This window comes from Sus scrofa, chromosome 13 (genome assembly GCF_054392235.1).
Source record: "Sus scrofa isolate SSC_HxYL_T2T_F1_AM1 chromosome 13, Sscrofa_HxYL_maternal_Yorkshire_Landrace_v2.0, whole genome shotgun sequence".
Classification (NCBI taxonomy): domain Eukaryota; kingdom Metazoa; phylum Chordata; class Mammalia; order Artiodactyla; family Suidae; genus Sus; species Sus scrofa.
The window spans coordinates 155,490,619-155,518,130 of record NC_139395.1 but is presented as its reverse complement, the minus strand read 5'-3'; the positions used below and the strand labels follow the sequence as shown (position 1 = coordinate 155,518,130).

The following is a 27,512-nucleotide window of genomic DNA, read 5'->3' as shown; positions in this document are numbered from 1 at the left end:
GACTTCCTGTCTCGTGTGTCCAAGGGCTTCCAAAGTGAGGTTAGTCTGGGAGTGCAGGTCTGTCACGGTGTGTGGCTACCGCTACGGCCGCGAATTTGCTAGAGCGTAGTGTACCAGTATTCGTCACTTATTCTTGCAGTTATCTTCGCTCTTCTCCCACGGCGCCTCCCGGAGACCTTGGGGCCCTGAGCGCCCAAGCTGTCCGGCAGGTTCTGAGGAGACCATGGAGGTGCGGCCGCCGGCTCCACGGAGCTTGCTCTGCAGGGCGCTGAATCCTTTCCCTCGGGTCTTTGCTGCTGGAGCTGTGGCCACCGATTCCAAGGGTCTTGCGGAGGACCTTAAGCTGCCTTCCTGCGTCCCGGAAGCCCGATACCCGGAATCCGGATGGGACCGACTCCGGGAGCTGTTTGTCAAAGAGTAAAAGTGCCTACGGTCTGTGGGGAGGGGCTACGAAGGAGGTGACCTGAAACCTGGGTCATCCGGGATGAAGGACCCCAGGGTGGTGTGATTTATTTTTAAACGGAATTTTGGGTTCTAGTGCTTGTACTCCAAGCTTGTATCCTAACATAGCGGCTAGGTGGTTCTTATGATTGACAGGCCGGTTTTCAGGTGGTAAAGGTGAGCCTCATTGAATGTCAGAGCTTTTAGGGATATTTAGGGAGTAGAGTCTTAGTGTAATTACCTCGATTTTACAGATTAGAAGAATTGGGCCAAGGTACTTGGTGACGCGAGAACCCACATCTGCAGGACTGCAATATTCCTTTTCTTATATAACTTGATCCCAAATTTTGATAGTTTATGACCAATAGCCCTCCTCCCCGGCGCAAAAATGGAAGTTCAGAGATAGCAGAAAGAGTTGTAAAATTTTTATTCTGCTAAATAAGGAATATATAAAAAAATAGTAGCAACTATTGTCTCATCATTTTATAAAGAAATTAGCTGGATTCACAAATAAGGATGTTTCAGAATAAAAGAAATAACCCTTTAAATTGAATTAACTTTAATGGAAAACTCACGATAATTAATTTCATCATTGTTTCGTTCATCAATTACTGGTAAAAAGTTTGCCCTTTTATGAAGTACTTTACTATATACTATACTGTGTTATCAACATTGGTTAAATTAACGTCGAAGCTTTATTATGTTGCTGAGATAGTTCAGGCAGGGGAGCTGGTGGAATTGTATTAATTACTTTATTTAGGTTTCATCATCTTTGTTTTAAAGATAAGCCGCCCTTCTTATTGGTCCTTCCAAAATTTATTTGAGATATTTGTGAAGGAGCCTATATAGTATATAACAGAAAAGGGTTATTTTGATCAGCTTTATAAAACCACAGAATGTTGGAGCTGAAAGAAATGTGAAAGATAATTTAGTTTAACTTTCATTCTCCCCACTAAGTCATGCATAAGGAAACCAATGTTCAGAGTGATTGTGATCTGGCCACAAGTCTCTTAGCAGTGGATGACACGAACCAGAACCACAATCCCATTGGTCCTTTTCATCACTGTGCCCCGTTTCTTCACCATTCATTTAGCTGTTAGGATTAATCATGTAATTTCTTACAGCCTCAATTGATAAAATGGAAAAAAGTATCACCTATGTCATAGAATTTTTCAAAGGATGGAAAAGAGAAAAGCATATGCATTTCCCAACTTGTTAAATCTAAAGCTCTTTTATATTTTCTCCTTTCTGGGTTCTACCAGTTTTTAATGTAAATGATGTTTTTTATCTTATTCGTTATAAAAGTTAAAATATAAAGTTCAGGAGTTTGTCTTGTGTCTCAGTGGTTAACAAATTTGACTAGCATCCATGAGGACATAGGTTCAATCCCTGACCTTGCTCAGTGGGTTAAGCATCTAGTGTTGCTGTGAGCTGTGGTGTAGGTCACAGACGTGGCTCAGATGTGGCGTGGCTGTGGCTGTGGCTGTGGCTGGCAGCTGTAGCTCTGACTTGACCCCTAGCCCGGGAACCTCCATATGTGGCAGGTGTGGCCCTAAAAAGCAAATAAATAAATAAATATAAAAGTAAAAAAAATATATATATAAAGTTCATATTATAGCAGTTTTTCTTATTGATGTAAGAATTAGTTTCCTAACATTTTATTTAGTGATCCCTTTTATGTATGCAAGAACTATAAAAACTCACTGATTACATGATTTCAGAAATGTTGTTAACTGGCTGTTAGAATTAGATAAACACTTGTACAGCCTCTGAAGAAAGCAAGTTAGTAATGTAAAAAATTACCATTTAGTGGTTTACTTACATGTGAAGGCCATTATTTATAGGAAATTAACACTTAAAAAATTAGCTATTTGTTAGCGCAATTTCCAGAGGGTATAGTGGAAGCTCCAGTATGGGTTCTAGTTCCTTAATGGATTGAATGAAGTGGTAGCTTTTCCATGTTATTTTATGTTGGTTTGCGCTGCCCACTGCATAGTGAGATTTCTCATTCGATGCTTTTTAATAGTACAAGCCCATCTGAGTATTACATAAAAATTATTCAGAAAGATAAAGTTTTGACTCTTTTTTTTTACATCTAGGAATTCATTCTTACATACATTGTCCTAAAACCTCGTTAGTTTGTGTAATTGCCAAAGGTATCTAAAAATTCAAAAAAGGAAATGTGTTTTCCTTCATTCAGTTCACAGATTCTTTCTGTTTCCAGGGATATAGTAGAGTTCTAACAGTCGTCAAAATCACCTTAAAGAAAAAATTGTATTGCAGTATAATGTGAACCTATAAAAATGCACAAGTATATTTACATAAGTATACCCACCTATGACTTTTCACAAACTAAACATAGCTGTGTATCCAGCTGCAAGAGACTTAATTACATCCAGGAGCTCCCCCTTGTGTCCCTTTCTTGTCACTGCCTTCTCAAGAATATCCGCTAACTTAATTTCTAAAAGCATGTATTAGTTTGGATTGAGATTTGAGCCACTGTAATATAATTATTTAATTCATCAAAGGATTTAACTGGTTCTGCCCATCATGAAAAATGTGGTCCTGTTAGCACTTGGGATAATTCTGATCATACTGTTTTTTGGAGAGCAGTATCCATAAACATTATCTTTTTGATGTTTTAGTGAACAGCAGAGAACTTCAAAAGAACTTCAGGATATATACAAGGCAGCAATTTCAGCAGGCATCATTGGCTGGGCATATGGGGGGATACCAGCTTTTATTCATGCTAAACAGCACTACATTGAGCAGAGCCAAGCAGAAGTGTACCATAACCAGTTTGATGCTGTGGTATGTACCAGTGTTCTAATAGTATTTGAGGGCACACCAATTTAGCTTTTCACTTAAACTTAATCATCTAGTGTGGTGGTAAGGTTGGGAGAGTTTAAGAAACAAAGTCCATACTTAACAATGGAAGTACTAATGCTGAAATCTATACACAAACTTTGTCAAACCACCTTTTGTTTGTTTGTTTGTTTTTGTTTTTAAGGCTGCACCTGAGGCATATGGAGTTTCCCAGTCTAGGGGTCCAGTTGGAGCTATAGCTGCTGGCCTGCACCACAGCCACAGCAACATCAGATCCAAGCTGTGTCTGCGACCTACACCACAGCTTACAGCAATGCTGGATCCTTAACCTAATGAGCGAGGCCAGGGACCAAACCTGCAACTTCATGGTTCCTAGTCAGATTCGTTTCCACTGTGCCATGATGGAAACTCCTCAAACCACTTTTTTTACCTTCAGAATGGATAACTACCATATCTCTGCTTTCTGAAATGTATTTCTAATCCCCTGCTAAATCATCAAGGCTTACCTATAGCATATTAATTACCCTATTCACAAAGCTTCCATGCACTATACTGGCTCACACTAAAACAGTAATTAATGTTTAGAGTGTTACAGTTTTTAGAGTACTAACTTATGTGTTATATCCTAGATCTATACATCAGTTCTGTTTTATTAGTGAGGAAGTTACAGCTCAGAATTTTTTTTTTTTTTTTTTTTTTAGGGCCACACCTGTAGCATATGAAGTTCCCAGGCTAGAGGTCAAATCGGAGCTACAGCTATTTCCCTATGCCACAGCTACAGACAGCAATGCAGGATCCGAGCCACATCTGTTACCTATACCACAGCTCATGGCAATGCCGGGTCCTTAACTCACCGAGTGAGGCCAGGGATTGAACCTGCATTCTCATGGACACTAGTTAGATTCGTTTCCACAGAACCACAGTGGGAACTCCCAGATATTTTCATGTTTTGAGGGTTTTTTTTTTTTTAATTATAAATTTGCAGAAGTCGTACCAGTGTCCCTCATTCAAGGAGGATCGGTTCCAGGACTGGCGCAGATACCAAAATCCACAAATGCTCAAGTCCCTTTTATAAAAAAGCACAGTACCATATGCTCCCCAGTCCATGGGTCCACATCCTCAGGATCCAAATCTGAGAATGTGGAGGACCAACTATGCAAAGTATTCCTGTGTACCTTTCAGTCAAATTCCCCAAATGTTGATATTTTACCACATTTGCTTTCTCATTCTCTCTCTGCATAAGATATACTTTTTTTGTGTGTGAACTGCTTGGAAGTAACTAGTAAATATGATGAGTGCTTCAGCATGTATTTCCTAAAAACAAGGACATTTTCTTCTATAACCATAATATAATTATGATGAGCTGAACATTAGTATTGATAGAGTACTATTATCTATGAACTTTACATAAATGTTGCTAGTTGCCCCACTAATATATATATATTTTTTTGTTTTTTTGTTTTTAGGGCTGCACTTAAGGCATATGGAGGTTCCCAGGCTAGGGGTCGAATCAGAGTTACAGCTGCTGGCCACAGCCATGGCAATTCAGGATCTGAGCCGCATCTGCGACCTACACCTCAGCTTATGGCAGCTCGGGATCCTTAACCCACTGACCAAGACCAGGGATTGAACCTGCAACCTCATGGTTCCTAGTCGGATTTGTTTCCACTGTGCCACAACAGGAACTCCTAATATAATTTATTTTAAAAGTAAATAAGTCATTAGAGTTCCCTTGTGGCACAGCAGGTTAAGGATCCAGTGTTATCACTGCTGTGGGATGGATTCGATCCCTGGCCCAGGAACTTCCGCATGTCTTGGGCGCAGCCCCCTGCCCACCTCCCCAGAAGAAAAGCAAATATATCATTAAAAGTAAATATATCATTAGATCCAAGATCTAATACTGGATCAGGTGTTGAACTTGCCTGTCATGCTTCTCTAATCAGTCTCCTTTAATCCGGAAAATTTTTTCTGTTGTTTTTTGGTTTTCATGACCTTGATATTTTTTAAGACTATAGGCCGTTTATTTTGTAGACTGTCCCTCAGTTTGTATGTTTGATGTTTTCTTGTGTTTAGATTTTACCTATGTGTTTTTGCAGAATACCCTAGAATTGATGTTGTATCCTTCTCAATAAAAACCACAAGATGTAGATATCTATTTGTCCTTCTACTGGTGATGCTTGCTTACTTTATTTATTTATTTTTGTCTTTTTGCCTACTTTCTTGAGCCGTTCCCGCAGCATATGGAGGTTCCCAGGCTAGGGGTCCATTCGGAGCTGGGGCCGCTGGCCTACACCAGAGCCACAGCAACTCGGGATCCGAGCCAAGTCTGCGACTTACACCATAGCTCGAGACAACGCCGGATCCTTAACCCACTGAGCGAGGCCAGAGATCGAACCCACAACCTCATGGTTCCTAGGCAGATTTCGTTAACCACTGAGCCACGACAGGAACTCCAGTGCTTACTTTATTTTAAAAAAAAATTTTTTTTAGGACCACACTTGTGGCATATGGAAGTTCCCAGGCTAGGGGTCGAATCTGAGCTGTGCCCCCCCCCCACCTATGCCACAGCCACAGCAACACTGGATCTGAGCCGCATCTGCAACCTACACCACAACTCACGGCAACGCTGGATCCTTAACCCACTGAGTGGGACAAGTGATGGAACCTGAGTCCTCATGGATGCTATATGGGTTCTTTACTGCTGATCCGCCATAGGAACTCCCTGGCGATGCTTAGACACTTAGTTAAAATGGTCCCTGCCAGGTTTATCCACTGTAAAATTACTATTTTTTCCTTTTGCAATTAATAAATATCTTATGAATACTTATTAGGTACTTTGATAGTATGCAAAACCTGTTTTTCATCAAATGTCTATCTACTTTTAGCATTCAGTGCTGATTCTTTCCTGAAGTAGTTATTACTGTGGTGGTTGTCAAATGGCCATTTTCTAATTCCATCATTCCATCTATATTTATGGTTAGTATTCTGTTATAAGAAAGAGCTTTGACTTCCCCTCTATTTATGTTTATCTGTTCACTTATTTATAATTTATGTATTTAATGTGGACTCATGGATTCTTTATTCTGTAGTTTTACTTATTTATTTATTTATTTTTGTCTTTTCTAGGATCGCACCTGCCGCACATGAAGGTTCCCAGGCTGGGGTGTAATCGGAGCTGTAGCCGCTGGCCTATGCCAGAGCCACAGCAACACGGGATCCGAGCCGAGTCTGCAACCTACACCACAGCTCACAGTAACGCCGGATCCTTAACCCACTGAGCGAGGCCAGGGGTTGAACCCGCAACTTCATGGTTCCTAGTCAGATTTATTAACCACTAAGCCACGACAGGAACTCCTCCTATCCTGTAGTTTTAAAATCTGTTATATCATCATTTATTTTCATACTCAAATTGGCCTAGATTTGGATTCTTGGAGCCCCTTCAAGCTAGCTCCTTTGTCCTTTTGATGTGTCCTCATTAGTCTTTGAGCATTCCTTTTCTTTTTGGCACAGCAGCATGTTTTGGCTCATAGTTTACTTTTTAAGTAGCAGCCCTGGACTAAGCCCATTTCACCAAGAAACCATAGTTTCTTTTAACACAATATTTAAAAGCCAAGCTGTGGTGCTAGCTATGCTCATTGTAACTGGGATACCATGGCTTCTAGGCCCTAGGCAGATAGAGTTAGGAAATGTGTGTGTGATTTATATACACATTCACGTACATGTCTGTTATCTGCTTATTTATTAAAAGCCATGATTTCTCACCAGTACCTTTCAGAGAGGTTCTGACTTGCCTAGTATAATATAGTTGTTAAGACTCACTTAGGGCTTCTGTCAGATTCTTTAAAAATCTAGGCTTTACCCTCACGATATTATTCCAGACTTACTTCATGGTGGTCTAGTGAAAATGGGCTGTAGAAGCAGACAACCTATCTTCTAGTTCTCACTATTCTTTATTGACTAAGTGTTCTTGGTTAGAAACTTCATCTCTCTGCTTCAGTTAAAACAAAAACACCTGCTTGAAAAAAATATTGTAAAATTAAATGAGGTAGTATGTTAACAACTTTTATATAGAAGGTAGTCATTAAACATTAACATTGATCAAGTATTTTTATCTATGGACTTTATGTGAAATTTATGTAAATTCTGCTAGTTGTCCCACTAATTTTTTTCTTCCTCTCTTCCTTTCCTGCACATCTGATTACTTTAATTCTTACCCTTCACTATTTTCTCAGTTCTTCTATTTTGTGTTTTTTTCCCCCACAATTTCCTGAAAAACATGTCTAATACTGATTTTATGTCTGTCATGTTGTTGTCATATAGTTTCTTAGTTGATACTTAATTTTTGGATTACTTGCTTGACACTGGCAATTCTTAGTTCCCTTGCCATCTTCTGATAGCATAGGATGCATGTGACATTTTTAGTTGTTTTAATACTTAACAAATGCTATATCTAGAGATTTTCTATTGTTTCTAAATCTTTAGTGGTCCCTACCTAATCCATGGCTGACATTCCTTCGCCACAGTTTTTTGTTGTTGTTGTTGTTGTTGTTGTTGTTGTTGTTTTGGTCTTTTTGTCTTTTTACGCCTGCACTCAAACAGCATATGGAGGTTCCCAGGCTAGAGGTCCAGTCAGAGCTGTAGCTGCCAGCCTACGCCACAGCAACTCAGGATCTGAGCCTCATCTGCGACCTCCACCATGGCTCACAGCAACACCAGATCCTTAACCAACTGAGTGAGGCCAGGGATAGAACTTCACGGTTACTAGTCAGGTTCACTAACCACTGAGCCACGATGGGAACTCCAACTCCATAAGGAAAATGTCAAGGTGTCTCAGAACCTCACAGCCTTTTTATTAACTTTAGCACTCTGCACATCGTGCTGCCACGAGAGGCTTCATCCGATATGGCTGGCGCTGGAGTTGGAGAACAACCCTGTTTGTGACTATATTCAAGTAAGTTCTCTGAATTGTGATGAAGGGTCTTGGGTATTCTTTGAGGAACATGTGTTTTGAGCAAGTGGAATTATAAAAACTGAATGCCCGTATAAAAGTGATTCATAATAACTTTTTCTCAAGAACTATTATCTATTTATGTAAAAGATTGGTCCAGTTAAAGTTTTGCATCTATGCCGGAAGGTCTACTAAATAGTTATCAAAATAGATACAGGGTTGCTAAGAGGAATTTTCCAGAACTCTTCTTTATGCTCTATTGCTAATTGGCATTTTATAGCAATCTAAAACACACTGAAGGATCCTAGATTAGCACCAGGGATAGTAGGCTCTTCTATGTATTACTTTAGTGAAAGTTACAGTTAAAAAGGTAAATTAGAGGTGCTTTAAATTATATGTTTGCCTCCTTCTCCCTTCTTCTTAGCACAGTGAATACTGGTCTAAATGTGTACCGAAATAAAAATGCCCTGAGCCATTTTGTCATTGCAGGAGGTAAGACATTTTTATTCTTATTTATTTATTTATTTATTTATTGTCTTTGCTATCTCTTGGGCTGCTCCCGAGGCATATGGAGGTTCCCAGGCTAGGGGTTGAATCGGAGCTGTAGCCACTGGCCTACGCCAGAGCCACAGCAACTCGGGATCCGAGCCGCGTCTGCAACCTACACTGCAGCTCACGGCAACACCGGATCGTTAACCCACTGAGCAAGGGCAGGGATCGAATCCGCAACCTCATGGTTCCTAGTCGGATTCGTTAACCACTGCGCCACGACGGGAACTCCCTGTTCTCATTTAAGTTCTTTGGTCTCAAATACGGTCTAGGAGATTTGTAAGGACTTATAAATCATGGCTGTTGAATTCTTTGGTTGGCTCCTTATCACATCTCATTCAAAATTCATGCAAAATGTATCGAAAACATTGTAGTTTATCCTTGGTATACTTCGTGAACAAAACAGGAAATTGTCTTTGTCTTCACTGAGTTTTACCTAATTTGGATGGGAAATAACCAGGTTGCTATGATAGAAAGTAACAAATAGATGGAGCAATGAGATCTAATGTGGACAGGGTGATCAGAAAAGCCTTTCTAAGGAAGTGACATTTAAGCTGATACCCGAAGAATGGGAAGGAGCAAGCAGTGCAGAGAAGAGTAGCCTAAGCAGGGGGAACATTAAGTGTGAAGGCTCTTAAAGGCAGGATAATAGGACTGGAACATGGTGAACGAAGAGAAGAGTGGCTTGAGTTTGGTGAGATGAGGTAGAAAGGAGCCTGATATTTTTCATGGTAAGAGATTGAATTTTATTTATTTATTTATATTTTTGACTGCACCCATGGCATATAGAAGTTCCTGGGCCAGGGATCAAACTCATGCCACAGCAACAACCCAGGGCCCTCTGGGTAGTGGCAATGTCAGATACTTAATCTGCTATGCCACCAGAATTCCAAGAGATTAGGTTTTATTTTAAAACTCTCTGGGTAGATATGCCCTCTTTAGAAAAAACATTGAAAAAAAAAAGTATTGAACAGTTCAAGTACAAATCCAGTACATTTCCAGAAATACAAATGAAGTTAACTGCCAAATACACATACATTCTCACCTACAAAAGCATGCTTAGGAGTTCCTCTTGTGGCATAGTGGGTTAAGGATCCACCATTGCTGCAGCTGTATGTAGACTGCGGATGTGGCTCAGATTTGATCCCTGGCCTGGGGAACTTCTCTATGCCATGGGTGCAGCCAAAAAAGGGCGGGGAGAGCATATATTTCCTGCACATTTTTTAAATTTAATTTAATTTTTAATTTAATTTAATTTCAAGCTTATAGAAAGTTGCAAAAATAAAAGTAATACAGGAAACACCCTTTGGTACAGAGATTTAGCTATTGTCAACATTTTAGCGCATTTGCTTATCATTTGGGCTCTATTTGGGTTGCGTATTTGCTCCTGTTATATGTTCTCTGTTTTATACCCTGTTAAATTCCCAAACTGGAAACATGTAATGGTGTGGTTCTGCCCTTTATTTCTCCTTTTCAAACTTCTGGTCCTATCAGTTTTATTCCTTAAATATGTGTGGACTCTCTCACCTCCTTTTTGTTCCCACTGCTGCTATAAGGTCTCCCCTGTTTCTAATCTTGGTTTGCTTCACCTCTACTGTTGTCTTGCTTTTCTGAAATATGAATATGATTATAATACTTTTCAGGTTCTTCCATTGTTTACCATCATTCTAATGTCAATTCTTGACCTGACCCCCATGCACTGCTCTTGCCCGAGCCTGATGAATCTACTTGAATTTCTCAAATCCAACATATTCTTTTTTTTTTTTTCCTTCCTTTCTATGGCCGCACCTGTGCCATGTGGAAATTTCCTGGCGAGGGGTCAAATCAGAGCAACAGGCCTATACCCCAGCCATAGCAACACCAGATCCAAGTCACATTTGCAACCTGTGCCACAGCTTGTGGCAATGCCAGATCCTTAACCCACTGAGTGAGGCCAGGGATCGAACCCACATCCTTAACCCACTGAACCCATTGGGAATTCCAACCCAGCGTCTTGATTTACATGTATTGGAACCCATTTTCCCACTCCCATGACTAATTTCATTCAGCTCTTTATTCTGTCAAGGCTCAGCTTATCTGTCAGCTTTAGCTTCTCTAGAGTTCACCTAGCCCCCATTTTCCTATCTTAGGTGCCTTTCTCCTGTGTTCTCATAATCTACTATAATCAGTTTTATCAAAGCACTTATAACTCTGAGGTGTGGCTGTTTACTTGTTTTGCTTCCCCACAAGATGACTTATTTGAATTCAGAGAGAGATTTGCCTTTTATTTCACAACAATTTAACATATAACAGGATAGAATAAAAGTTTCTCAATTGAAAATAAATATTAGTACAATAAAAATAGAGAAAGAACAGAAATAGACTCACAGACATGGAGAATGGACCTGTGGTTGCCAAAGGGGAAAGGGAGGGAGTGGGATGGAGTGGGAGTTTGGGATTAGTAGATGCAAACTATTATATTTAGAACGGATAAGCAGTGAGGCCCTGCTGTATAGCACAGGGAGCTATATTCAATCACTTGTGATAAAACATGATGGGAAATAATATGAGAAAAAGAGTGTGTGTATATATATATATATATATACATATATATATATATATATATAACTCAGTCACTTTGCTGTACAGCAGAAATTGATGGAACATTGTAAATCAACTATACCTTAATAAAAAAAATTAAAAAGGATAGAAAAATATATCTGATATATACATATTTATTTATTTTTTGCCACCCTGCAGCATTTGGAGTTCCTGGTTCCTGGGCCAGGGATCAGACCCAAGCTGCATTTGGTGACCAGTGCTGCAGCTGCAGCAGTGTGGATCCTTAACCTACTGTGCTGGGCCAGGGATTGAACCTGTGTCCCAGTCCTCTAGAGACACTGCTGATCCTGTTTGCCCGCAATGAAAACTCCACAATATATATTTTTATCTCAAATCAGCAACCAACAAAATTAATGGTAGGAGTTCTCCTGTTGCTCAGCAGGTTAAAGATCCAGTGTTGTCTGTGCAGTGGCTTGGATCACTGCTGAATAAACAAAATTAATGGTATAACATCAAAGTAATTTATCCTGAAGTCAGAATCAGGTACGAATGTCTTCCTTCACCATTATTATTTGACATTGATCTAGCCACTCATAAAAGTATATTCAATATCTAGAATACCTTAGTAAGGAGCTTGCAAATCCTCTCCCCAAAAAGTAACAATAAAACTGGACAGGGGTTCCATGGTTGCTTAATGGTTAAGTATTCAGTGTTGTTAGTGCTGGCTCTTGGGTTCAATCCCAGGCCCAGGAACTTCCACATGCCATGGGCATGGCCAAAAAAAAATCTGGACAAAATTATCAAAAACAATCATTTAGAGATTCTGGAAATTGACCAAGGTACATAATAAACTGATAAGCATGTATTGAAGAATTCCTACTGAATTTCAGTAAGAACAATGGGAGTTTTTCATGTTTCAGCCTGTGGCTGCTCCCACCTTCTAACCCACATCTCCATGATGTAGAAGTTCCACAAGGGCAGGGAGCCTGGGAGAACCAACTGTTCTGCTGTTTGAGGTGGCTGACTTGATTTGGAGTATAGCATAGAAAATTCCATCCCTAGGGATGTTGCTAAAAACAATGGAAACAATTAGGGAAGGACAGCTAACCAGAGGTTTTTTTTTTTTTTTTTTTTTTTTGTCTTTTTGCTATTTCTTTGGGCTGCTCCCATGGCATATGGAGGTTCCCAGGCTAGGGGTCGAATCGGAGCTGTAGCCACTGGCCTACGCCAGAGCCACAGCAACGCAGGATCCGAGCCGCGTCTGCAACCTACACCACAGCTCACGGCAACGCCGGATCCTTAACCCACTGAGCAAGGGCAGGGAGCGAACCCGCAACCTCATGGTTCCTAGTCGGATTCGTTAACCACTGCGCCACAACGGGAACTCCCAAACCAGAGGTTTTGATATTATTTGAGGCAAGCAATAGACTGGTGGTTGAGGCAGAATATTAATAGGAATATCCAAGGAATAAGAAAGCCAAAGAGGGCTTTAGTAAGATGCTGCTAATCCCCAGAACTCTGGGAAGTTAACCCATGTATTTGAACACTCTCAGGAGAGATTGGTAAGGCCTCTAGCAAACTACTTATCTTTTTTGTTGTTGTTGTTACATAAATTAACCCATTTATCATAGGCTAGCAAAGTTTCCATTGGTGGTGCTTCTATAGTTCCTTCAATTCCTTGAGTCTTCTGATGGCTGACTTTACTGTGATGGCAGAAGTGGTGTAGGTCCAGGTACCACCAGCTACCATTTTCATGCAGGAGCCACAGTGCCAGATGCCTCTTCATCTTGGTTTTGCCACAGAAGAAGCAAGTATACTTGGCTTGCTGGCTGATTTTAATTTTTTTCACCATTTCCTGAGGGAAGCACCATAACGGATCCCATATTTACTCATGATTCCGACCTTCTTATGCCTTTGACCACTTTGCCACAAACCTGGACCAAGCCTAGAGAGCCAAACTACTTATCTTTGGTTAATTGTGAGGCCTCATAAACACAAAGTGAAAGCCAGAAAGGATTTATAAACTGCCTTAACCTCAAGTGCATTCTTCAAGCCACAGACCAATCCATTGACAGAGGGTGGCAGCCTTACTGGCTTAAGATATTTAAGCCCAAGCTCTGACAAATCATTGGCTAACTACTAAGCTGGTGTAAAAAATAAAACTTTAAGCAGAGACATCAATGGCTGCACTCTGCACTCACGTGCATGTGCACGCGCGCGCACACACACACACACACACACACACACACACACACACACACACACAATGACTCCAGGAAAATTGGAGAATTGGTCCAGGCAAATCACTATATAAACAAGAACCACAGCCATGCCCCTGAGTGAGGGGGATGTTCCAACTCCAGGGCTGCTGTAATTTATTACCTAAAATGCCCAGTTTTCAAAAACAAAAAAAAGTCACATGATATGCAAAAACAGGTGACTAAAAAAAAAAAAAGCAGTCATTTGGCTATGTGTCTGACAGAGACCATTTATTGTACACAGCAGGCAAAAGATTTCAAGCCATTTTAAAAGAATTAAGTAAATGTGATGACAGTTACTCATCCAATGGAAAATATCAATAAAGATAGAAATTATTTTAAAGAATTAAAAAACTGGAGTTGATAAATACAATAATGGAAGTTAAAAATTCACTGAATAGAAGGTACTCACTACCTTGAGATAGCATAAGAGAATCATTGAGCTTGAAGATAGATCAATATAGATTATCTTTTATGAAGGACATAATTTTTAAAAATGAAAACAAATGAACAGAACCTCAGAGGTCTATGGGACACAATTAAGTATGCTAACACATGTAATGCAGATAAAAGAAAGAAAATGGAAGAAAAAGTATTTTAAGAAATTATGGCCACAAACTTCCCAAAATTGATGAAAAATAAGCTACACATCTAAGAATCTCAACAAACTCCAAGAAGAATAAATGAAGGGAGTCACACCTGGACATGTAATAGTTATATTGTTGAAAGAGAGATAAATCACGAAAGCAGCAAAAAAAACAAAACAAACAAAAAAAAAAACCAGCTCTTACAGGAAGACCCCATAAAATTCACAGCTGATGTCTCATTAGAATGATGGAAAGCCTGAAGGCAGTGAAATGGCAAAGTGCTGAAAAGAATTGTCAGCCAGTATAATTCTATATCTAGCAAACCTTCCTACAAAAATAAAGACATTGGCAGATGAACAAAGAAAGAGAATTTGTTGCTAGCAGACCTGCCTTACAAAAATGCTAAAAGAAGTTCTTTAGGCTGAAAGGAAATGATAATCAGATGGTAAATTGACTCTACATAAAGGGCATAAATAAAGATAATTATACAAGTATTATTGAAGGCAGTATAAATGCATATTTTCTTCTCTTAACTGATCTAAAAGACAGTTAAATAGCAATAAAACCAAACTGTTGGACATAAAACTTTAAAGCTATGTATTACTTTAATAGCACAAAAGAGAGGGATGGAATGGACTTACATTGGAGCAATGAAATGACACCAAATAGTAACTTGGCTCCACAGGAAAAATAAAAAGTACTAGAGATGGTAAATAAGTGGGTTAATATAAAAGACTTTGTAGTGAGTTCCCGTCACAGCTCAGCAGGTTACAAACCTGACTAGTATCCATGAGGATACGGGTTTGATTCCTGGCCTCATTCAGTGGGTTAAGGATCTGGCATTGCCATGAGCTGTCGTGTAGGTCACAGATGGTGGCTCAGATCTGGCATTGCTGTCCTGTGGTGTAAGCCATGAGAACATCCATATGCCATGGGTGTGGCCCTAAAAAGCAAAAAAAAAAAAAAAAAAAAAAAAAAATTTGTAAATCTATTTTCTCTTTCTTAACTGTTTTTTTCCCTTAACATCATTAAAATATATATAGTTGTGTAAAATAACATACTGTTTTTAAAATATATACATAATGTAAATGACAATAATAGCAGAAAGATGGGAATAGTGTTCCTACATTTTACTGGAATTAAATTAGTACTAATCTGAAGTAGACTATGTTGTTGTTTTTTTTTTTTTTTTTGTCTGCGCCCTCATGAAAAAATTCCCAGGCCAAGGATCAAAGCTGCCCAACAGCTGTAACTAGAGCCACAGCAGTGACAATGCCAGGTTCTTAAACTGCTGAGCTACAAGGGAACTCCAAGAAAGTGACTTTTAAAAGTAGTAACAAGTAACCATGTCAAAAAGGAATTAGGTAAGATATGTAGAAAATGAATAGCATAATAGCATATCTAAAGCTATCAATAATAACATTAAAATATGAATAGATTTAGCATTCTAATCAGTAGTGACTGTCCAACTGTATTTTAAAGAAAGAGCCAACTGGATGCTGTCTACAAAAGACATTTTTTAGGTTTAAAGGAATAAGTTGAGGAGTTCCTTGGTGGTGTAGTGGGTTAAGGATCTGGCACTGTCACTGTTGTGGCTTAGGTCACTGCTGTGGTGCAGATTTTGCCTGCCATGGGTGCAGCCAAAAACAAACAAACAAAAAAAACATAAACCAAAAGCAAGTAAGTTGAAAATAAAAAAGATGGAAAAAGAAATACTATGCAAACTGTAGGAAAAGGAGCTTGAGTGACTATACTAGTACCAGACAAAATAGACTCTAAATACAGAAGTACTAGAGATAAAGAAGGGTATTTTATAATGTTAAAAGAGAATAGACAACTCAATTATAATAATTGGAGACTTTAATGCTCTACTTTGAATAATGGATAGAACAACTAGAGGGAAAATCAACAAGGATATGGAAGATGTGAAAAACATTATCAACCTATGTGATGTAATAACATCTCTAGAACATTCCACCCAGCAAAAGTGGAATTCTCGTTCTTTTCGAGTGCACAGGGGACATTCCCTAAGGGAGACCATATGCAAGGCTGTAAAATGAGCCTTCATAAATTTAAGAGGATTGATGTCACGCAAAGTATATTCTTAATGGAATTAAACTAGAAAAAAACTGAGGGTAAATTCACAAATACTTGGAAATTAAGCAACATATTCATAAGTAACCCATAGACCAAAGAGGAATCACAAGGTAGATTTAAAATATTTTGAGCTGAATGAAAATGAAAGCACATCATATTAAGATTTATGAGGTACAGTCAAATTAAAAGAAGAAAAGATCTCGGAGTTCCCATGGTGGCTCAGTGGAGACAAATCTGACTAGTAACCATGAGGACACAGGTCCCTGGCCTTGCTCAGTGGGTTAAGGATCCAGATCTGGCGTTGCCACGAGCTGTGGTGTAGGGTGCAGATGTGGCTCAGATCCTGCATTGCTGTGGCTGTGGTGTAGGCCAGAGGCTACAGCTCTGATTCCACCCCTAGCCTGGGAACCTCCATATGTGTGGGTGCAGCCCTAAAAATACCAAAAAAGGAAGAAAGAAAGATTAACCTCAAATATTAATTTTTAAAAATGTTACCACCTGAAGTAGTATTAGTTGTGTTGTGCATAGTTAAAGAGGAAATGAATGGACCTCTTGGATGTGCAATCTTAGTGGGAAGGAAAGCAGACCCATGCTCTGGCCAACAGATGGCGTTGTAGCCCAACTGCCCACCTGCAGGTCTGCTTGTGTTTAGCAGCACAGATAGGGTGAGGCTGAGGGAAGGGATAAACTGCAGGGGCTAGTGAAGGTTTTTTGTTATTTGGGAAGAGCTTTCCTTAAAGTAGGAAGAAATGAAAGAGATAGAAGTCAAGAAATAGCATATTTTTAAGACAAGGTTGGCAAAAATGAAGCATAATGAGAAGAGGTTGAGTCCATAGAACAGATAGAACAATTCTGTTTTTCTTTTTTTAAATTTTATTTATTTATTTTTTTGCCATTTCTTGGGCCACTGCTGCGGCATATGGAGGTTCCCAGGCTAGCCAGCCTACGCCACAGCTACAGCAATGTGGGATCCGAGCCGCATCTCCAACCTACACCACAGCTAATGGCAATGCCGGAACCTTAACCACTGAGCAAGAACAGGGATTGAACCCGCAACCTCATGGTTCCTAGTCGGATTCGTTAACCACTGAGCCAGGACGGGAACTCCAGAACAATTCTGTTTTTAAAAGGAAAGTTTTTTCCTCTGATTTCAGAGTGGATGAGAAGCTAGTTATATTGGCATTTTAGATTCAGGAAATCTAGGTTGTAGTGGTATATTAATGTTGGGTTTAGAAAGCTTACTTAGAGATTTATGTCCTTTGTATAGGAGGAACATTTGTAAATGGAACTCTGGTATTTAAAGATTTAACTTGCCTTTTGTTTGTTTCTTTTAAAATAGCTGTCACAGGAAGTCTTTTTAGAATAAACTTAGGCCTACATGGCCTGGTAGCTGGTGGCCTAATTGGAGCCTTGCTAGGGTAAGTGTTAATGTGGTTTGATTCTAAATTAACAAAACTTTCATTAATGCCTTGACTGTTAAAAATCAACCTTTTTTTTTTTTTTTTTTTGTCTTTTTGTCTTTTGTTGTTGTTGTTGCTATTTCTTGGGCCGCTCCCGAGGCATATGGAGCTTCCCAGGCTAGGGGTTGAATCGGAGCTATAGCCACCGGCCTATGCCAGAGCCACAGCAACGCGGGATCCGAGCCGCATCTGCAACCTACACCATAGCTCACGGCAACACCGGATCGTTAACCCACTGAGCAAGGGCAGGGACCGAACCCGTAACCTCATGGTTCCTAGTTGGATTCGTTAACCACTGCGCCACGATGGGAACTCCAAAATCAACCATTTCTAAGTAACAGATTTAATCCTTAGAGCCTATTAAAGGTCTCTAGTCTTGTATTGGCAGTAGCTTTGACTGCCCAATTCTGATTCTACCGCAATTGTTGATTTTACTTCTAGTTTTCATCAGGTAAAAACTGTTTAAATAACAATAAATATCACAAACACCTGAAACTATTTGAGGTTTGAACAAAGGAACTTATAAGGAGCAAGAAAAAGGAATAAGAAACAATTAATGAGCACATTCTATAAAAAATTGAAGGTTAGGTTTTGTTTAGTTGATAAATTTTAAGAATTTTTCAACTTTGAAAAATTTCAAACCTATAGAAAAGTTGAATGAATTAATACATTAACACATTGAACACCTATATACCCTTCACTTAGATTCACCAATTGTTTACATTTTTCTATATTTGTTTTCTGTCTCTCTATATATGTGTGGGATGTGGCATATTTCTTTTTCTTTCTCTTTTTTTTCTTTTTGGATAAACCATTTGAACCATTTAAGACCTTGTAACTCTTCAGCCTTAAGCACATCAGCTTGTATCTCCCAGGATGAATACATTCTCCACTGATATCACAGTATAGTTATCACAATAAATAACATAGCATTGCTTCAGTACTATCTAAGATAGGGTCCATAAGGTTCATATTCAAAACCCCTCAGTTATTATAATAATACCATGTATAATTATTTTAATATATGGGTCACTTTGCTGTACAGCAGAAATTGACAGAACATTGTAAATCAACTGTAATAAATTTAAAAGATAAAATCTGGGATCTATTATTGCATTTCATTGTCATGTCTCTTTTAGATTCCTTTAAGCTAGAACAGTTCTACTGCCTTTCCCCCACCCCAGAATGTTTCTCAGTTTTGTTTGATTATTTCCTCATGATTAGTTTTAGTTTTAATGTTTTCATCAGGAATACAGTAAGGTGAGTTTGTGTCCTTTTTACTATATTGCATCAAGAGACATTTTGCTGCTCATTGTAAGTGATGTTAACTTGGTGTATTAGTTTTCTTTTGTGTAGCAAATTACCACACACTCAGAAGCTTGAAACACTACCCATTTATCACTTTTCTTTGGGTCAGAACTCTGGGCAGGCTTAAATGGGTTCTCTGCTTATTATTTTACAAGGCCAAAATCAAGGTTTTGACTAGGCAGGTTCTTACCTAGAGACTCTGTGGGAAGAATTTGTTTCCATAAAATTCAGGTTGTTGACAGAACCCTTGTGGCTGTAAGTCTGAAGTCCCCTTCTCCTGGCTGCCTATTAGCCAGGCACCACTCTGTTTCCAGAGGCATCCACATCCCCTCTCACAGTGCCCGCTCCAGCAACCAGCATCCTGAACCCTTCTCATACTTTGAATCTCTCTGATGTCCATTCTGCCACCAATTGGAGAAAATTCTGCTTTTAAATGGTTCACCCAGATCATCTTTTTGATTGGCTCACATTCAAGGGATCACTATCCTTAACGGGCATAATATCTCATCTTATTCATAGTTGAGAAATTAGGGCAAGAAATTTGGGGGAGCCATTTTAGAATTCTGCCTACCACATTTGGTATCTGCTAAATTTCTCCATTGCAAAGGTATCTTTTTTCCTTTGTGGTAATAAGTCTTCTGCGGGGTGAGACTCTTTGAATAGCCCACTCTCAAGCTATCTTTCTTCTTGTGGTTTTTAATGGCCCATTGATGATCCCTGCTGTAATCAGTTATTATAAAGGTGGTTGCAAAACATTGATTTGCTAGTTCTGTCATTTCTTCTGTTTTTATTATTAGTTGGCATTCACCTGATAGAAGAGTTCTCCTTTACCCTCCCCTTTTCTACCTCCTTTTCAGGAGGAAACACTGTAATTTTATGTATCCCTTTTTAAATTAAAAAATTGTTTTAAAATTCAGCATGTTATAATATATTGATAAGGTTATTTTTGTTGTATTGTTAATATTACCAGCTTGGTTTGAACGGAAAAAATGTTGAAATTAGCCACAAAAATATTTTTTATTGTGGTTAAAAAAATAAACATGTAACATAAAAATTACCATCTTAACCACTTTTCCGTGTATTGTTCAGTAGTGTTAACTATAGTCACGTTGTGTGACAGATCTCTAGAACTTTTTCATCTTGCAAGACTGAAACTCTGTACCTACTAGATACTAATTCTCCCTTCTCCCACCCTTCAGCCTTTGGCAACCACATTTCTATTTTCTGTTTCTGTGATTTTGACTAGTGAGGTACTTCATACGAGTGGAATCATTATAATATTGGTCCTTTTGTAACTGACCTATTTTGCTTAGCATAATGCCCTTGAGGTTTATCCCTGTTGTAGTGTGACAGGATCTCCCTTTTTAGGGCTGCACATTTTCATTATCCATTCATCATCGATGAACATTTCCACCTAGCAAAAATAATTTTTAAAATGTGCTTACAATTTAAATTGTGATCAGAGGGAATTTACATTATGTAAGAGTCAAAAATTCATTTTCTTTGAAGATGTTAATCAAACCATCTTCATTATTGTAATAATTGTTATCTGAATCAGTTTCTCAAGGGGTAACTATTGGTATTTTAGGTGAGATGTTTGTGCCAGACACTTGAATTTTAGGACGTTTGGCAGCTCCACCCCCAAAAGCCAGTAGCATCCTTCCCCCAACCCATAAATGCCCTCCACCTTTCTTGCCCCTTAAGGGGGTCTGGTACTTTTCCTGGTATTAATTTCATTTCTGAGAAACCTTCATTACAAAACTACTTTCTAGAACTTATCATAAATATATTTTTTCCCAGTTTATCATTCATAGTAAAAACCAGCCAATTTATAGACCTGTTGTTTTTATACCAGATAATTTTAGGAACTTGCAATGATTGCTTTTCATATTTTTTTTATTTGACAAGGACACTTTAATTGTCCAGTGTTCCTGTACGTGTCAGTGAACAAGTGGTTCCATTGGTGTCGCTCGTTCCTTAGCAGGGACATTCACATGTTTCATGGTCTAAAGGCTCTTTTTCCTTGCACCTCCTCCACCTCCCCCTCAGCACTCCTATAGGAAGCCTGTTGATGGCAATTCAGAAGTACTGTGGTGAGACGGTTCAGGAAAGAAAAGCGAAGGATCGAAAAGCACTCCAGGAGCTGAAATTGGAAGAGCGGTAAGGAGCACATTGAGACCCGGGGTCTGGCTTTCCTATCCTTGGGCAGTGGTGTTCTCAGAAACTAAGTACTCTAAAATTGCTGCAAAATTCAGAGAAGAGTTTCTTTTTACTGAGTCTTTCACCTTGTACCCTACTTGATCCTTTCATCTTTTTAATTAGGGGAGTGGAAAAATGAGAGATACTAATTGAGAATCTTTCCTTAGATACATTATTTTTTCTTTTAAGGGCCGCACCTGGGGCATATCGAAGTTCCCAGTCTAGGGGTAGAATCAGAGCTTTAGCTGCCGGCCTACACCATAGCCACGGCAACTCGAGATCTGAGCCACAACTGCAACCTACACCACAGCTCATGGCAATGCCAGATCCTTAACCCACTGAGTGAGGCCAGGGATTGAACTTACATCCTCATGGATACTAGTTGGATTCATTTCTGCTATTCTACGTTAGATACGTTTGTTTTTTTTAAGATAGATGTTGTAAATTTCATTAGGTCACTTTTTTTTTTCTTTTCCTGTGTTTTTGACTGCATAGGAAATTACCTAAAGGAAATGCACAGCAATGAGTGAGCTTTATTTGACTTTTTTTTTTTTTGTTTGTCTTTTTAGGGCCGCACCCATGGCCTATGGAGGTTCCCAGGCTAGGGATCTAATCAGAGCTGTAGCTGCCAGCCTACACCACAGCCTCAGCAACATCAGATCTGAGCCACATCTGCAACCTACACTCCAGCTTACGGCAACACGGAATCCTTAACCCACTGAGCGAGGCCAGGGATCGAAGCCACAACCTCATGTTTCCTAGTCAGATTCGTTTCTACTTTGCCGTGATGGGAACTCCCTATTTGACTTTTTTAAAAAGATGATATCATCATTTACGCATATGTCTATGAACATATGCATGTTAGACCTCCACATTCAAAGATTCTACTTCTTGCTGTGGATACATAGGCATTAGGTAGGTATAGTGGCTTTTCATGGACTGGATGCCACTGAGAGGGATGCAAACTGTCACCTGTTCCTCTAGTTACTCCCTGGGGTCCAGTAAGAGCAGACCTCATGCACATTCTTTATAATCATAATAGGCTGCCATCTAGCACTTTGGCACAAATGATTCTCAGTGGTTCTGCTTCTTGGCCACTAAGATGACATCTGCTGCTGCTGCTGCTGCTTTGGCAGTTGAGTAGGTAAATAGTCTTCTTTTTCTCATGTCTTTACTTGAAACTTCCATTTGCGCTAAACACATACACACATGCACATACATGGAAATTGTTTTTGTTTGTTTTGATTTGTTTTGCTTTTTAGGGCCACACTTGCAGCATATGGAAGTTCCCAGGCCAGTGGTTGAATCGGAGCTAGAGCTGCAGGCCTGTGCCACAGCAACAGCAACACAGCATCCAAGCCGCATCTGCGACCTACACCACAGCTCATGGCAACACCGGATTCTTAACCCACTAAGCCAGGCCGCAGATCAGACCCGCATCCTCATGGATCCTAGTCGGGTTTGTTACCACTAAGTCATGATGGGAACTCCTTGGAAATTCTTAATATCTGTAGATCTGCTGTCCAAGGACTTAGATGCTATAGGAGAAAAAGCATTGGTTTTGGAGCCAATGAAACCTTGAAAACAAAGCTTAAATCCCAGCTAGACTACTAATGAAATCTATGACCATAGATGTTCTCCTTAACTTCAAGCCCTCAGTATTCTCAGCTGTTCTAAGGGCAGAATCACACCACAGTGTTTGATATATGTTTGTTTCCTTCCTTCCTCTTCTCAGTAGTAAGAGAATGAATGAGATATGCCGCTCCCTAGGTTCCAGGATAAAACACTTAAAATTCTGAATGCCAACATAAAACTTGGTATTATGGAGAATTAAAAGCATAAAAGCATTAGCTTATTTCTAGTTCTTTAGGTGTCATAAGAGACTTCTTTTTTTCAAAAGGAGGCTTTGAGAAAGGAGATGGAAAGGTAAGGGAAGTAAACTCATTATTTGACTCTAATATTAAGAAGTTATAGAAGAATTAACATTTGGAAATATATGAACAAATAATAATTGTATTCCACACATAAAGGAAACCAGGAGAAAAAATAGAGAAACTGGTCAGTTATTTAGTGATGGAAAACCTCAAGAATGGGTAAAAACAATAACAGGAAATATAGAAAAGAAAATATTTTGGCAGAATGAAATAGTGTCAAAAGTATATAGGTTATTTTTATATATGTATATATATATAATGAAATAGTGTCAAAAGTATATAGGAGATATATATATATATAGTTTGTTTGTTTGGTTTTGCTTTTTAGGGCCACACTCGTGGCATGTGGCGTTTCCAAGGCTAGGGGTCGAATTGGAGCTGTAGCTGACAGCCTACACCACAGCCACAGCAACACCAGATCCTTAACCCACTGAACGAGGCCAAGGATCAAAGCTGCAACCTCATGGTTCCTAGTCGGATTCGTTTCCGCTGAGCCATGATGGGAACTCCTATATTGTATTTCTTTTTCTTTTTTTTTTTTTTTTTTTTTTTTGAGTGGCTTCATTTTCCTCAGGTCAAACCCAAAGTTCATTTTCCCTACAAACAGGGTGTGCTTAATTTGATAAAAATCAATCAAAATCAGCTTATGGGAAAGTTAAAAAATGTAGTTTACTGTAAGATATGGATCCTTACAAAGAGCAGCAGCAAACAACCCAACGTAGAAGTTTAAATAAAAGTAGACGACTTTAAAACCAATAACATCTGTAAAGCTAAAGTCACTGCTTTGGGTAATTTATACACTGCGTCTAAAATTCTATGTAGGGCATTGATTCTTAAGGTAGAAACATTGAATTTGACGTGTGATGACTTGGCTCTTACATCCAAAGTTCAAACTGGGAGTAGAGTTGAGCAGACAGGTTTCCTACTATCTGTGAGGACTCATCTGTGGTGACAGTTTCATTCTTAGAGTTGGTTATGTAAGAGACAGACATTTGAGAGAACAGAAAAAGATGAACTGTAAGACATGTATGTGTGATTTTTCCAACAAGAGGTCAATGAGACGAGGCTTTCTATTAATTAGGAGGTGAAACTACTGTAAGAAACTAACCAGTTCCAACATACTCTTTCTGATATGGTGCATAAAATGTTTACAGTATCAAAGTATTGACTTTCTGGAGCATGTTCCTTAAAGACTCTAGTTTTCAAGGTGCAGTAGAAAAGGTAACCTGGGTAGTTAAAAGCAGTTGAATGTCAACACATCCTGCTTACTCAGAAGGCTACCACTTAGGATCATCCTATGCCATGAAGAAAATCCTGTGTGGAGAGATCAATAGGTATTAAGACGAAAATGAAGCCCCCCCCAACCCATGTGCAGAAACATTATCTGTTACTAGCGAGAATACCTTTAACAAAATACATCTACTTACAGAATTAGAGGCATTAAAGCCAGATTGACACCAGTGTGCCACCTCGCGTGGGTGAATGGATATTTGGGGTGAAATCAACAGCTGGGTGGGAACCTCGGGAGATGTGCTGTCCAGAGTGGAGTTGGGCGGAAGAGGAACTCAGCCTGGGGTGGGGCCCCTCTCACTGGGATCACAGTCCCAAGCCCTCAGGGCTCAGGGTTGTGTGTGCTCCTTCACTTCTGTGCATCCTGGTGCCAAAATATTAACAAACACAAACCTAAAGACAACCATTAAGCAGGTGATGGTGACTATAACTGTGTGAGTATCTCTTTGTGTGCCTATCATTTATGCCATATCTCAGGCAGTTGTAAGAAGTATATACAAAAATGACCTACCTCTTTTTTTTTTTTTCTTTTTTTTTTTTTTTTTGGTCTTTTTGCCATTTCTTGGGCCGCTTCAGCGGCATATGGAGGTTCCCAGGCTAGGGGTCGAATCGGAGCTACAGCTGCCAGCCTATGCCAGAGCCACAGCAACGCAGGATGCGAGCCGTCTGCGACCTACACCACAACTCATGCAACGCCAGATCCTTAACCCACTGAGCAAGGCCAAGAATCAAACCCGCAACCTCTTGGTTCCTAGTCAGATTCGTTAACCACTGCGCAACAACGGGAACTCTACCTACCTCATTTTTGAAGACATGAAGATTTTCTTCTTTCATGGTGGCAGGAAGTCCATGCAAGATTTGTAAACAGTGATACAAAATACTGTAAACGTAAATTAGCAGAGCTTACATAAAACAGAAGGAAATCCAGGTTTACAAGTAGATAAAAAAAGCAGAGGGCAGCTTCATACAGAATTCTGCACCAAGTGATTTTTTTTTTTCAAGTATAATCCTGAGCTGAAAAACTGGGATTTGGGGGAAAGCCATCTTTGCATATAAAATATCCAAAGGGCATTTATTCACTGACTTTTTCTCTAATGATATTCAACTGCCAGGGACAGTTCTGAACATGTGACTTTGGAGACATTTAGAGTTTGATGTGGTGCCCGGGCCTGGAGCCTGCTGCAGTGCTACCCATGGAGGTGGAGGCTGCTGTATCCTCTACCTCCTCCAGTTCTCCCTGGAGCTCCTTGCTGACTCTAGACTGCAGGACTGCGGGAGTGAGCCACTCCTTTGGGAGGCATCTCTGGAGAAAGGGTATGCAGGAGCTGAAGTAGGCGAGTGGATTGATCCAGCGAGGAATCTCTTTCCCACAAAGAATCACTGATAAAGCCGAAGAAAAATGATTGCATTTTTATGCATCAAATGATAGTCATTGCCTTTGTATTCTTTTCCCAATTCTTCTACAATTTTTTCTATATCATCTTCTAGGAAGTTATTGCTCCCCCAAACAACAGCTTATTTAAATTTAAATGCTTCTCCTAGTTCAGAAGCATGTCCTGGGGGGAATTTCAAATATTCCAGAAAAGGGGAATAAGCAAATTCTCTGCCACATATTTCAATTTCTGAATGAAAAACTCCAATTCCGATGGATGAGGTGTGTTCATTCATCCAGTACGAGTCTACACGTTGAGCACGACTAATTGGTTAGCCCCCATCCTCCCAGCGGCCGCAGCCTCCTCGCCCTCCAGCTCTTCTGTCTCCAACCCCCAAGGGTGCTTCAGGGGGTGGGAGCCAGGTACCAAGCACACAGCCCATCCCACAGCAGCTGGCAGGGGAGCATCCAGAAGCTGGTTGCTCCTGGCACTGTGGACAGAACCCCATATATATTGTATTTCTGAGGAGAGTTAATAACCTTTTATATGTCTGCTTCTTTGCTTGAAAATAACTACGGTATAGAAAAATCAAAGTGAGAATCTAAAAAATTGCCTTAGGAGAAAATAGCACACTGGCTATAGAAGTGTGCAAGAAGAATTGGTAAAATCTGGTTATAAAGAGGTGTGAGAAAGTCAGAGGTGACCCTGACAATCACTTAAAGGAGGACACATACTTGATTTGGAAAAGAACTCATCTGTTACTTGGAAATTATATTTTAACTCCTAGAAAATATACATCTCAGTGTTGTCTTATCTGACTTTTCTGTACTGAGGTTACCAGTGTTATATAACCTTCGTCCCTGTCCTACAAGGTCTGTCAACAGAGTTTAACAGAGTGATGGGGGTTTTACATCCTTCCTGGGTCCAGAGGGCAAGAGGACAGTCTAGTTTCAAAGCTCACATCTTAGCCCAGGGTTTTCAGCAACTGCGTGCCACCCCTGCAAAAATTCTGGCGTATCTTAAGAATCAGAGCTTCTGCTCCAGCAATGTCCGTTTTGGTAATGAGAGAATTCTACTCGGCTTATAAGTGGAACAGGTTAGGAGAGAGAAGAAAGTCATTGTATTTGAAATGCAAGGGTCAGTGTTTGCTCAGGAGTTGTAAGGGAGAGTAAGACACAATACTATCTTTTAAAAAAAGTCTAAGAGGAGTTCCCGTCGTGGCACAGTGGTTAACGAATCTGACTAGGAACCATGAGGTTGCGGGTTCGCTCCCTGCCCTTGCTCAGTGGGTTAACGATCCGGCGTTGCCGTGAGCTGTGGTGTAGGTTGCAGACTCGGCTTGGATACCGCGTTGCTGTGGCTCTGGCTAGGCCAGTGGCTACAGCTTTGATTCGACCCCTAGCCTGGGAACCTCCATATACCGCAGGAGCGGCCCAAAGAAATAGCAAAAAGACCAAAAAAAATAATAATAATAATAAAAAATAAAAAAAGTCTAAGAACCAAAAAAAAGGAACAATATTTGATATATTCTTATTCTTTGATTACAGGAAAGCCAGACTACAATTTACTGAGCTCCTCCCTGAAGAAATTGAAAGCAGTTTACAGAAAAATCAATCCAAGGATGATGCTATGAAAATTGAAACACTGCTGAATCTTCCTAGAAACCCTTCATCAACAAATAAACAAGACTAGGATTGAAAA

General features: G+C 39.6%; 1 protein-coding gene, 1 long non-coding RNA gene and 2 pseudogenes across 7 annotated transcripts; 1 reads left to right on the top strand and 3 right to left on the bottom strand.

The window, feature by feature from the left end:
- Positions 1 to 27,512, top strand: TIMMDC1 (translocase of inner mitochondrial membrane domain containing 1). 6 transcript variants are annotated; one of them, XM_084991174.1, is made up of 9 exons: positions 1 to 39; positions 140 to 432; positions 3,087 to 3,252; positions 6,153 to 6,243; positions 8,130 to 8,218; positions 8,640 to 8,707; positions 17,587 to 17,665; positions 21,065 to 21,175; positions 27,359 to 27,512. In XM_084991174.1, exons 4-9 carry the CDS (start codon positions 6,241 to 6,243, stop codon positions 27,501 to 27,503), a joined length of 495 nt encoding a protein of 164 aa, XP_084847300.1. In that variant the 5' UTR covers positions 1 to 39; positions 140 to 432; positions 3,087 to 3,252; positions 6,153 to 6,240; the 3' UTR covers positions 27,504 to 27,512. The 6 variants fall into 6 exon arrangements, 5 of the variants coding, with proteins under 5 accessions (XP_084847300.1, XP_020925982.1, XP_084847297.1 ...); XM_021070323.2 differs by lacking the exon at positions 6,153 to 6,243 and having other exon boundaries at positions 140 to 417; XM_084991171.1 differs by lacking the exon at positions 6,153 to 6,243 and having other exon boundaries at positions 118 to 417.
- LOC146397719 (uncharacterized) lies at positions 4,757 to 9,727 on the bottom strand. The gene is made up of 2 exons (XR_014824797.1): positions 9,541 to 9,727; positions 4,757 to 9,064 (listed from the first exon to the last, which is right to left on the bottom strand). It is a non-coding gene; the product is annotated as an uncharacterized LOC146397719 (long non-coding RNA).
- LOC102166037 (large ribosomal subunit protein eL43 pseudogene) lies at positions 12,965 to 14,270 on the bottom strand (annotated as a pseudogene).
- Positions 25,484 to 26,153, bottom strand: LOC100525430 (deubiquitinase DESI2 pseudogene; annotated as a pseudogene).

What these genes read in the sequence shown, in the direction of transcription:
- TIMMDC1 (XM_021070323.2), top strand. Translation starts at nt 224, where the DNA reads ATGGAGGTGCGGCCGCCGGCTCCACGGAGCTTGCTCTGCAGGGCGCTG. An exon ending in CCATTTTGTCATTGCAGGAG is followed by an intron (nt 8,708 to 17,586) that starts GTAAGACATTTT and finishes CTTTTAAAATAG; the next exon opens with CTGTCACAGGAAGTCTTTTT. An exon ending in GAGCTGAAATTGGAAGAGCG is followed by an intron (nt 21,176 to 27,358) that starts GTAAGGAGCACA and finishes CTTTGATTACAG; the next exon opens with GAAAGCCAGACTACAATTTA.